At 51.2% G+C, this 12,500-nt stretch overlaps 1 protein-coding gene across 2 annotated transcripts in view; it reads left to right on the forward strand.

Moving 5' to 3' along the window:
- Window positions 1–12,500, forward strand: part of LOC311314396 (nectin-2) — a 71,951-nt gene that overhangs the window by 37,435 nt on the left and 22,016 nt on the right. Inside the window, exon 7 of one of the 2 annotated variants that reach the window (XM_084444738.1) lies at window positions 4,985–10,051. The exons of the other annotated variant lie outside the window; for it this stretch is intronic. Within the exon in view, the coding sequence (XP_084300864.1) occupies window positions 4,985–5,580 (596 nt within the window). The 3' untranslated portion in view covers window positions 5,581–10,051. Of the gene's footprint in view, window positions 1–4,984; window positions 10,052–12,500 lie in introns of those variants that run through there. 2 annotated transcript variants of the gene reach the window in all.

Consider the following 12,500-nt stretch of genomic DNA (forward strand, 5'->3'; position numbering starts at 1 on the left):
CTCCCTCCTCTGTCAAAGGAGGAGACGAACTGAATGCACAGACAGCTATAGAGATGGAGGGAGGGAGGGAGGGAGGGAGGGAGAGGAGGGGGGGAGAGAGGGAGGGGGAGAGAGTGAGAAGGAGGGAGGGAGGGAGAAGGGGAGGGACGGACGGAGGGAGGCAGGCAGTGACGGAGGGAGAGATGGAGGGGGAGAGGAAGGGGGAGAGGAAGGGAGGGGGAGAGGAAGGGGGAGAGGAAGGGAGGAAGAGAGGGGGAGAGGAAGGGAGGGAGAGGGGGAGGGGAGGGGGAAAGGGAGGGAGGAGAGAGAGGAAGGGGGAGAGGAAGGGAGGAAGAGAGGGGGAGAGGAAGGGAGGGAGAGGGGGAGGGGAAGGGGGAGAGGAAGGGAGGGGGGAGAGGGGGAGAGGAAGGGAGGGAGGGAGGGGAGAGAGGGGGTGGGGAGTGGGAGGGAGGGGGAAAGAGGGAGGGGGAGGGAGAGAAGGAGGGAGAGAAGGAGGGAGAGAAAGGAGAGAGAGAGAGCGAGCGAGCGAGAGCCCGTAGACACTAATCTGGCTGTGTGTGTGGACAAACAGGGCTAAGAGGGGGTGACAGGCGTGAAATGGCGAGCACCTGGTGTGTAGCAGGTCCGTGCCTCCTCCAGCTGAATACATACCAGCTGACTCAGTCCAGCCTGTCTGTCTCTCTGGTCTGTCTGTCTCTCTGGTCTGTCTGTCTCTCTGGTCTGTCTGTCTCTCTGGTCTGTCTGTCTCTCTGGTCTGTCTGTCTCTCTGGTCTGTCTGTCCGCCTGTTATGGAGGTGAGCTGCGTCCGGCTGGCTGGTCAGCATGACCTGCTCTGCTCGCTGGCTGTCTGGCCAGCTGGGTGCCTGGTGTACTGCTGTCTCTGACTTGCATACCTAGAGAGAGAGAGAGAGAGGGAGGGAGGGAGGGGTACATGTCCACATGACTACTCTTCCTTTCCTCTCCTCCTCTCTCCTCATCCCTCCCTGCAGCCCGGTCACGCACCTCTCTCTCTCTCTCTCTCTCTCTCCTCTCTCTCTCTCTCTCCCTCCCTCTACCTCTGTCTCTCTCTCTCTCTCTCTCTCTCTCTCTTATGCTTCACCCTAGTCTCATTCTGTCTAGAGTCTCATTCTCTCCGATCCTCCATCTTCTCACCTCTCTCGCTCCCCCCCTCTCCTCTCTCTCTCTCTCCCCCACCCTCTCCTTCTCTCTGCCCCTCTCTTCTTCTTTCTTTCTTTCTCTCTCTCTCCCCCACCCTCTCCTTCTCTCTGTCAGTGTGCTTGTCAGTCTCCTGCAGTAAACCACTGATCTCCCAGTTCAGGGAGGAGAGACATGCCTCCAGCCCCGGCTCAGCTGGTCTCCCTCTTCCTCTCTCCTCACTCTCAAAGACCAGCCGGCCTTAACCACATCTTAACCGCCTCCATCCTGCTCCTGAGTGGGATGGTACATGTTAACTGCCGCTAGCAGCCCCCATCTCTGCCTGCAGGGGTGTCGCATCATAATCAGTCACAGGATAAAACCAGCATCTACTCTACTTCTCATTTTGGGCCACGCGCACAATACTGTAACTAAATGAATAAACAAAATAGGCTACGAGCCATAAAACCGCTAGCTTTTAGCTGCTATCACCACCAGGCGGTAACAATGACCAGCCCTGTAACCGATGCGCTCGCCGAGTAGTGTGAAGTAGATCTGCCTCTACATAGGCTATCAATGATATATTATTTCCGAGGGCTAAATAATTCATATTCTGTAAAAAAAACAAACAAACAAAACAAATCTGTCTGTTGCTCTCTCTGTGTGTCAGCTGTGTCCCTGGGCATTGGTGCTCAGTGAGGGAACAGGTTTGAGACCGGCCCAAACTCGGGCCCCTCGTCAACACGCGCGCCTGTGTCAGCGCCTTGTCTTGTGTGCGTACGCTTGTTTTTGTATGTGTGTGTGTGTGTGCCACCTATTCCATTACTCTGTCACTCTGAACAGATGGTCGTCACAATGATATGTATACAAAGCAGTTTGTCATCTCCGGGGGCGGGTTTGTACCGATGCGTGGGCTTTGTTACCTCCGCCCCGGCAACGGCGGCGCAGGGCGAGAGGTAATGTTTTTGGTGTTGGTTGGTTGGTTGGTTGGTTTATTACCAGGATTAAGCAAAAACTACCAGATCGATTTTCATGAAACTCGGGTGGGGTGTGGGCCACCTTGGAACCCATTCAATTTGAGCAGATCTGAATCTCAGGGCAGGTCCATGATCTGACCGATTTCATGAATCTTGTGGAGGGGTTTAGCATGGGCCCGTTGGAACCGATTACATTTTGGAGCAGATGGTAATTACGTGGTGGGTCCACGAGCTGCCCATTGACCTCCACTCATTTTTTGGACTTAATGTAGGCTCAGGAGTGAAAAATCCCCTTCATTGTCAATGGGGGGAATTGAAACGGACATATCTTGACATGGGAAGGTCACTGAGACATCGGGTTTGGACTGGTATAAAGCTCTCGGCATAAAGAATGCATAAATACCAAACGTCCTGCTTGCACACACGCGTGCACACAGAGCCACGAAATGCATTCATGGGCGGAGGTCTGTGCTCTCTGAGCACCATTTCTAGTTGGTCATATTTCACTTTCCAAGCTGTACCATGTTTTTTTTTTTTTTTTTTACATGGTACAGCTTGTGCCGGCTCAGTGAGATTCAGTATGGACAGTTGGGTGGCAAAACAAGATAAACACCCCTTTCACATTCACATTTTATTATCAGAAACGATTGCTAATGGGTACCTTTTATCTGTGTGAGAAATATTTCTGTAAACTGATTTTAAGATGATACATTATTGCTGTGCATTGCACTAAAATGTATTTTTCCACAAAATGCTATGGAATCTTAAACATTCATGTAAAATAGCTGACATTTCTCAAAAGGGATATATACTGTATCTCATTTAGTAACCAAACCCTTCATATTACACTCGGGTAGCTTCATGCTCAGGTCATTCAATCCCAACACTCTCCACGCCAGATGCAGAGGAGGTAGGCTAAATAGAACTCCTATTACAAGTGTGCGTGCGACCCTGAATCCTTAAGAGTTCTGACCCAGCTCCACAGTCGAGGTGTCCCGTCTGCCCTCTGCCCCAGTAAAGGAGGCCAGTCTGCCAGCAGCGCAGCCCCGGTGACGGAGGGCTATTCCGGGGTGCTGTTCGTGGCAGGGACTCTGCAGAGGAACCAGAGGTGTAAATGCACTTTCCGTGTTCCTACGTACTGGAGAACAGCAGGAAGGTCGGAGTCGCTGTGTGTGAATGGATGCGTTTAGCCGCTGTTTGGGACTGTGAAGAGCAGGGGGGAGACAGACGTGTGTGTGTGTGTGTGTGTGCGTGCAGTAGTAGCCATTTTTCTGTCGGGATTTTTCTGTATGTGACATGGGGGAAGGCAGAGAGAGAGTGGGAGAGAGTCATTGGGACATTTGAATTAGAGGAGGAGACAGTGAAGAGATGGAGGAGAGGAGAGGAGGATAGATGATGCAGGTGCTCTGTATAGAGAGAGAGGGGGAGGGGGGAGTGATTTTAGAGAGCAATATCTTGCAGTGTCTCGAGCAGGCTGGTCATAGGGGAGCTCTCTACAGCCCTGATTTAGACATCACTCATCCCATCACACATCCCTGGACGCACACACACACACACACACACACACACACACACACACACACATACTCTCTCCTGCTTTTCTCCATATCTAAGTGAAGAATGGGCAGAGTGAAAGTCAAGTACAGTAGATTTGTCTCCTCTCTGCTCTCTGTCACCATCCTGTGCGTGTGTGTGTGTGTGTGTGTGTGTGTGTGTGTGTGTGTGTGTGTGTGTGTGTGTGTGTGTGTGTGTGTGTGTGTGTGTGTGTGTGTGTGTGTGTGTGTGTGTGTGTGTGTGTGTGTGTGTGCGCGTGTGTGTGCGCGTGTGTGATTCTTCCATCTCTACTGGATTCCCTGTTGAGATTATTCACATTTACCCAGACTCATTCTCTCTCACGCACAGTTGATGCTGCACCACCTAGGGGGCGAGGGCGGCCAGTCTGGCCCTCCTGGCTCTGCGTTCGGGGAGCAGCAGTTGTCATTCCGCTGTCTCGCTCTGTCAGTCACCCCCCCTCCTCTTTTCCTCCCTCCATCCCTGCATTCATCCATCACCCTCATCCCCTGCATGGCCTCCACCTGTTCTGCCCTCCAGACAACATTCTCGGAACGCTGTGTGCGTGTGTGCGCGTGTGTGTGCATGCGTGTGTGCGTGTGTGCGCGTACTTGGATTCCTTTTGTTGTGTTATTTGGGGTGCTGAGCCATATTTGTGTGTGTGTGTGTGTGTGCGCGTGTGAGAGAGGAAGAGAGGAGTGGAATCCTCAGAGAGCCTTCATAGCGTGCTCACACCCGGGGTAAACGTTGGGGAGACGTTGCTTTTGCGTTGCAAGGAGGCTGTTGTCACGTTGCTGTTGGAATGGGGACATGAGCAGCTCAGAGGGAGAGGAGGAAATGTCAGTGCTGTTAGAGCCCATGCGCACGCAGACACACACACACACACACACACACACACACACACACACGTCTCAGCTCAAACAGTTCAGAGCAGTACCATTGACATCACCCAACCCTTCCCCTCTCTCTCTCTCTCTCTCCCTCTCTCTCTCTCTCTCTCTCTCCCTCTCTCTCTCTCCCTCTCTCTCTCTCTTTCTCCCTCTCTCTCTCTCCCTCTCTCTCTCCCTCTCTCTCTCCCTCTCTTTCTTTCTCCCTCTCTCTCCCTCTCTCTCTCCCTCTCTTTCTATCCTTTGTTACTCTTGATCTTTTCTTTTCTTCTGTTTCGTCCTCTCTCACTTCATCTCTCTCTCTCTTTCCCACATCTCTCTTCACCCCATTTCCCTTTTAATCTGTCGCTTTTTCTCCTTTTGTCCTTTTCTCCTCCCTTAATTTCCTCTCTTTCTCTCTCTCTCTCTCCTTCCCTCCCTCCCTCCTCTATGCAGAGCCCTCAGTGAATTCGTCCAATGCCGGGGTGGTGGCGGGGGCTGTGATTGGCTCTCTCCTGGCCCTCCTCCTGGTGGCCGCCCTCATCGCCGTCCTCGTCAGCCGTAACCGCAGGCAACAGCAGGGTTACCGCGGGAACGGCAACGGCGGCTCCTTCGACATCAAGTCCCGCTTCTTCGGCGGCGGGAAGAAGGCCAGCAAGAACGGCACCGGCAACAACGGCGGCAGCGGTGCCGGCGCCGGCAACAACAACGGGCCCATCTACGTGTACAGCGAGAGCTCCGCCAACCAGGGCCTGGCAGAGAAGGCCAATCACCACCAGCCGCTGCACCTCGGGGGCCGGGAGGAGGCGGCCGCCACCACGCCCACGGCGCAGGACATCCTGCTGAGCAGCGAGCTCGACGAGGCGGAGAGGAGGAAGTTTGATGACCTGGAGGACGAGGAGGAGAGGTACGACCACTTCGGAGGCGGAGCTCCCATCCTGCAGCTCCGCCCCCCCCAGGACGAGGACGGCATGATGGGCGGCTACCTGGACGACGACATGGAGTCCCAGAGGGATGGATCGGTCATCTCACGGACTGCTGTGTACGTGTAGAGAGGAGGAGGAGTGGAGGAGGAGGAGGAGGAGAGGAGAAGAGGAGTTTGACATGGAGGGAAGGAGGTATGAAGACCTCCAGTGGATTCTGCGGTTTTGGGGGCGCCTCTCCCCCTGTGAAAGAATCGAATACCACTTTTATTTTTGAAATAGATATGAAATATATTACCCACCACTATGCTGTCCGATAAATCAGAATGACCTTGATGAACTGAACAAAACGGAAGGGTTGAATGTTCCAAAAGACAGGGGGTGGAGGGGTGCATCGACTAGACAACTGTGGTGTCTTGTCCTAATGTAAAGAAACTGGGATCACTTGGTATCTACCAAACATTAGCAAAACGAAGAAGAAAATCCTAAAACAATCTGGACTTTTGCTGCGTTGCTCCTGCTGTCTGTAACTAGCATCGGGGACCTTGGCGGAACATTCCGGACAGAGGAACATTGTGGCGAGGAGTGGCAGGATGGCGCGACGACACAGCGCCCTCCTCATCTCCGCTGAACACGGTGTACCCAACACAGTGCGGGAATGGAAGGGGTGTCACGGAGATGTCTGTTCCCTCGCTATTCTCAGCGTCCTGTGGGATGGCTTCCTGTTCCAGATACACGTCTACGCTGTGACTAAGGGGAGGGGAAGGGTTCGCAGGGAAAAATGGGCGACGGGGGCTGTGAAATAGTCAGTGTTTCTCTCTCTCTCTCTTTCTCTCTCGCTCTCTCTCTCTATCTCTTATCCCCTGCGCATACACATTTTTTCGTTTCCCTGCTATCAATTCAGCACAGTAGCCTTCGAATTGTCTGAAACTAGAAACCATGAATAACCAAGCGCTGATAGGAGAGGACAGCAGTGAGGATGATATTAGTTTGAACAAATCTGCCAGCAAGGTGCTACAAACAGTGCCTGGGGGGCGTCTGCACGGAACAGACAGTCAGCGAGAAGACGGGAAGGGGGGGGGCGAGGGTTCCGACTGGAGAAAAGACTGAGGGGAGCAGAGCCAGCATGGCTGCTTTCTTTCTCTCTCCTCTCTCTCTCTCTCTCTCTCTCCCTCTCTCTCGCGCTGTCTCTCGCTCTCCCCTCCTCTTTCTCTGCACTGCTGACGAGGACATTGATTGGTAATGAACCATGAAGCCGCCCGCTTAGCTGGGACCAACAGATTGCCACCGCTTATCGTTCATGACGTGGCGATTTTCTCTCTCCCCCCCCCCCCCCCCCACACCCCCACCGCCCCCCACCCCTGTTTATTAGCAGTGTGGTGATTTACTCAGAGCGGTGTGGAGGTCAGGGCTGCGGAGAGCGGGGGAGTATTTCACGGCGCGTGTCAAACGCACCGCTCACCCCGCCCTGGCCGGGCCCCGAGTAATCGAGCCGGGCTCGGCTCGCTGTACTGCACCTGCACATCTCGGCATTGGCATTCCATTGCTTCTGTCTGTACCTGCAGTAAAGCTTTCACGGCCCAGATCTCAGCCCGATGGTTATGTCAGGCTACAGTACATAGGGTTATGTCACTTTACACAGGGATTCAGTGGCATTGTTTCCAATCTGCACCCCATAAATGAAGGGATCAATTAAAAGGGATCAGTTGATTGGTCCGGGCTGAGCTGTTGCGTACGCAGGGGGGGGGGGGGAGGGAGAGAGACAGCAGGCCATGGAAGGTTGTGTCTCATTTATGATGCAGCTGCACTGTTTAACCATCTCCCTAATGAGCCACCGGAGAGCTATTCAAACAATATCATCCTTTACGGCTACTACAGTATGTACACTGTGTGTGTGTGTGTGTGTGTGTGTGTGTGTGTGTGTGTGTGTGTGTGTGTGTGTGTGTGTGTGTGTGTGTGTGTGTGTGTGTGTGTGTGTGTGTGTGTGTGTGTGTGTGTGTGTGTCTCTAACGACACAAGAGGGCCACGACCTCCCTTCTTCCCTGAGAGCCTCCCGCTGCCCTTATATCCTGATCCATCCCGGAATCCACCGGTTCCAGAATCACCTTTCAGGATTCACCTGTGAATCACCGGGTCACTTGTAACGAGCGCCGTGATTGGCCGCCCCAGGTGTGTTAGAGGCCTATTAGAGATCCGGGCTGTATCTGGGTCACGGCCCTCCACAGAGGACACGGGGGTTGTGCGCCGGGCGTCCCATCGCTGAGGATGCAAAGGGTGTCTGCACCTCTTCTCATGCCTATTTAACTCTGCCCACTAATGCCGATGGCCCCTGGGTGACACGTGCACGCACACACACACACACACACACACACACACACACACACACACACACACACAGAGAGAGTAGCCATTAGGGTGATATTTGCTTGTGATATGACTGTTATGGTGGCCATTGACCTCCCTGCGATGTAGGGAGTGAGGCAGAGAGAGTGGGGGTGGATGACAAGTCTGTCAGAACTCCGACCCATGGACCCATATACTACAGTCACGGCCTCCGCCTTCACCATGACCGCACCCACAGGGTGGACAGAAAGAATCAACACAATCACATGGACCGCTGTGACCACCAACAGTGACAAATCTATTTTTTTGCACTTGCGTAACACCTCCATACATGTTCACCTGTTCCGTATTCGTATGAGACTTGTGGTTGTTGAGAGTTGTTGCTATATTTCAGTTGGCGTGGTACAGCGTGATTAAAAGAATTGCCAGGGCGGCAGGGTGGTATTTATATTTCGATGTGAGGTACAGTATCTGTATGCTATACGTATAAGCCTTTTTGTTGTTTTTCTTGTAGAGCTCCTGTGAAAACTGTGGATATTTATCAATGTGTAAATAAGAGATGTGCAGAGTCAGTGTTGTCACCTTGGACTTCTCACTTCACTTCCTCGTTGATCCTAGGGTCAGAGTTCAATCATCTCAGTGCCAGAATGCACACAGAATGTAACTACAGTACAAACTCAATGTTAACAGCCAAATGGATGGCGTCATCGTTGTTATAATCTAGATCATCCAACTCACTGTTTATTTGACAAGATTCGCTTTCAGGCAACCAAAATTACTTTTGATTTAAGTTGGCTAATTCAACATATTTACCCAACAACCAAGTGCTGTTGGCCACAAAAACCACACCCAATGTTTACCGTATCAGCTAGACTGTGTGCATGATTGCTGTTTTAGTTGTGTGTGTGTGTGTTTGTGTGCGTGCGTGTGTGTGTCTTGTGGTCTTTGGGGCATCTCTCACTGCCACAGGGTCTGTTGCCCGAGCGGCCACTTCCTGTCACTGTAGTGGTCACTGTAGTGGATGGAAAACGTATTGCTGTACACACAGCCTGGACAGTCAGACACACACACACACACACACTCTTTCTTTCTTCCTCACCCCTAGTGGCTTTGACTCTGTCAGAACATTCAGTCTCCTTCCTTTCTCTTGAGAGAAAGGGAGAGAGTGAAAGTTTGTGTGTGCGTGTGTGCGTGCGTGTGCGTGCGTGCGTGCGTGCGTGCGTGTGTGTGTGTGTGTGTGTGTGTGTGTGTGTGTGCGTGTGTGTGTGTGTGTGAGAGAGAGAGCTTACTGGGTAATCTTCCTGCTGCTCCACTACTTTTGTCCCCCCAAAAATGGAACATAAAGGTTTGGTTTGAAGGACCAGACTGAGGGCACTTTCAGATTTCTATCTCCACACACACACACGATCCCACATCACTCTTATTTCACCCAAGGTCATGGATTCAGAGCAAAATGCTTTTAGGGAAATGTTCAAAGATTTTCCTATTTGACTTCCCTTCAGTACTGCTGGGCTCATCCTCTAAGGTGCCATGGTTCAGTCTGGGGAAAAAATGCTTTTAGTGAATCACTACTTCGCTATTCCATTTGGAAAAAAAGTTTTTGCCTGAAAAAAAAAAAAGTTTTTTTTTCTCTATATTTATGAGCCTCCATTTGGCACAAGTTCTTCATGCTTTAAAAAAAATAAAATAAAAAACCTGCTCGTTTCTGAGCAGGGTCTAGCACAACATTGTTGTTATTTTTTATTTTTAATAAATAAGGATGTTTGTGTTCCGAGAATCCACATTCTACTCTGGCTCCAAACACTGATGACTTAATGAAGCCTTAACATCCCCGCAGCCCGCCTTCCTCACAGCAAACCACTTCTCCAGTGTACATAGTTTAAATATATAAGTATCTAGCAGATAAAGAATTACTAATTTATGGTGTCCCATGTTGGTGTTTCTCTCAACGGAAAGCATGAAGGATATTCTAGTCCCGTTTGACAGTTTCAATCTTCTTCTTTTTTTAAATCTCATTTTGCAGTGCTTTATTATTTGTGCTTTACGATCTTGATTGCTGCGTCGTGATTAAAGCCAAACAAATGTGCTTCTGCTGTACAGCTGGCTGGTTCACACTCAAGCAAACAAACACTCACCACAAAATGTGCTTTTTTTGTTCACCAGCCCTTATTGATTAAAAAAAAAATCTCATATTGGTTTCTGGAAAAAAAAGATTTATTTGTCACTATTTGTCATGTCTTTCTACATTTTTTTTGTATTTGGTTGCGAATAAAGTTTGATTTTTGAAATGATCCCGTTGTGGTTAAGTGTTGTGTTTTTCCTTTCTTCTGGTGTCGCATGACGTGAGTGAGCCCTCTGGAGGGAGATCGTTTACACCCCCAGCATTGACCGACACACTGATTAGATTTATAGATTAATTGATCAGGCAATGAAGTTAGGTTCCCAGTCTCTGGTCTCCTCTACTTCAGGATCGAGACTGGCCCCCTCCTTTAACTAAAAAGTCTCATTTAGGATTGGATAAAAGCGTCTGCTAATTGACTGTAATGTAATGGATTGAGACTCGCCCCGTCCTTTTCCTATAGTCTCATTTCCTTGTGCCCTCCCACTTCTGATGAGCCGTGTGTGTTGTCAGCAGATCTCTGATAGTCCATGAGAATGGAATCGCACTAGAGCTGGGCCAGCCAGCCAGGCCATGCTAGCCAAGGTGACCCACCCCCATCCCAAACACATGCCCCGCCCCTGGGGCTGTCTGGCTGCTTGGGTAACAGGTAGTTTGAAGATCTGGCTGATGACTAAGGGGACATTTTCAGCTTTTTCTGTGTATGAATCTTTTTTTCAGCACAGATTTCAGTTCAGTTAAAACCTTTATTTATCCAGAGGAAGCCCATTGAGCCCATTGAAGCCCTGGTTACAACAATCAGTGAACAATTACAGCAAACAAGCAATACAATCATAAAAAAGCAAAACAAATACACTCATCGCTTGGTGGATTGTTACATGCATGGTTTTTCTCTCTCTCTCTCTGTCTGTCTGTCAGCTTGTAAAAACAATGATACTCATGTACTCCCTGACGCACTTTGCCCCAGTACTGTCACCGCCCCTCCCACACACACGGACACACACACACTCGCACACACACACACACTAGTGGCTCAGGAATGTGGTTGTGTTGCTTTAGTATGACTCCTGGAGGCGGAGAGATTGATCGGTGGGGGAATGTGCAGCCTGGCTGAAACTCAGTGAATGGGACGACTCCCAAACGCTGCGTTGTTTGAACTCTGACTTAACCCGACTGGTTTGGCCAAAATTTAACAAGTGAGGGAGGCAGGGAGGGCGAGGGAGTGTGTGTGCGCGCACATGTGTTTGTGTGTCGCTGCAGGCAACGTTTTGGACAGTTTAGCGGTGGTGGTCTCGGCGCCCGCCTGCTGCTGCAGGACCGGTCAGCGGTCTCTCTCTCTCTCTCTCTGTGTCTGTCTCTCTCTCTCTCTCTCTTTCTCTCTCTCTCTCTGTCTCTCTCTCTCTCTCTCTCTCTCCTGACGTCACGTCCCAGGTCATCTCTTTGGCCCGTCTCGATCCATGCACAGCTACTTACTCTCAGTCCAATTCACCATCTGGCCGCCCTAATTGCTTTGCGTTTTAGGCTGGCAAGATGGAGTGGATGCATGTACACACACACACACACACAGAGTCGCTCCCTGCTCTCCTCTAAGCCCCTGGCTGAATGCTAAAGACTTCAGCACTCGAATTGACGGCGAGAGCCGCAAGCACACAATAATAATAATAATAAAAAAATAAGAAACATGCTAAAATACCTCTGGTCGAAACGCAGGGACCCTTCAACCAAAACCCAACCACAGGGCCTGAAACCACACAACCCAACCACAGGGCCTGAAACCACACAACCCAACCACAGGGCCTGAAACCGCCTAGCCCAAATTTGTAGCTAGAGCGACAGCCAAGCGCCAACATCCAAGCGCCAACATCGCACTGTGCCCGCGTCGGCTCTCGGTGATGAGTTGCGCGGGCACCTGCCCCGGGGCGCCGCCTTGACTGCGCAGCCCTATTTTGTTTTACTCCCGCGAGTACCACGAGATGAGGCAGACGGCGTTTGGGTGCGCGTCTGTCTGGTGGAAAGAAGAGGAAGTGTGTCTCTGCGCAGACACCGTCGCGCTGCGTGGCCTGAGCGCTCAAACGCTAGCAGTGGCGGTGGGACGGTTCGGAGCTGCGTCTGGCTCGACCGGCCCCAGGGGGATGCGGCGTGCGTGGGCGCGTAGCGGGATCCAGACTGTTTGTACAGTGTTTTTGTGTGTAAGAATGTGCGTTTGTTAGAACACGGCGGCGTTTGTGTGTGTTTGTGCGTGTGTGTGTGTGTGAGCTCATGCGCGCCCACCGTTTTACCAGTAGCACTCCAAGCTATGTGCTATTAATAAGCTGTAGTTTCTAATACTGTAGCTTGAGCTGCCTGGTCTGGTGTGTGTGTGTGTGTGGATTAACCCAGAGACCCACTTTAACCTCTCAGCTGTGATGCTGCCACCATGCAGTCCCGTTTAACCTTCCACCCTCAGGTTCCAGGCCTGACTAGTACAGCTCAGAGTGACCTATGGTCGTCCAGTCCTGATGAATAGATTGTGAAGTGATGGATTGCTTGACCTGAAGGAGATCACCTTTAACCTCGTAGAGGAGTTGTCTGGAACCTGCGGTTGCTC

Source organism: Borostomias antarcticus, assembly GCF_949987555.1.
Source record: "Borostomias antarcticus genome assembly, chromosome: 10".
Taxonomy (NCBI): Eukaryota; Metazoa; Chordata; class Actinopteri; order Stomiiformes; family Stomiidae; genus Borostomias; species Borostomias antarcticus.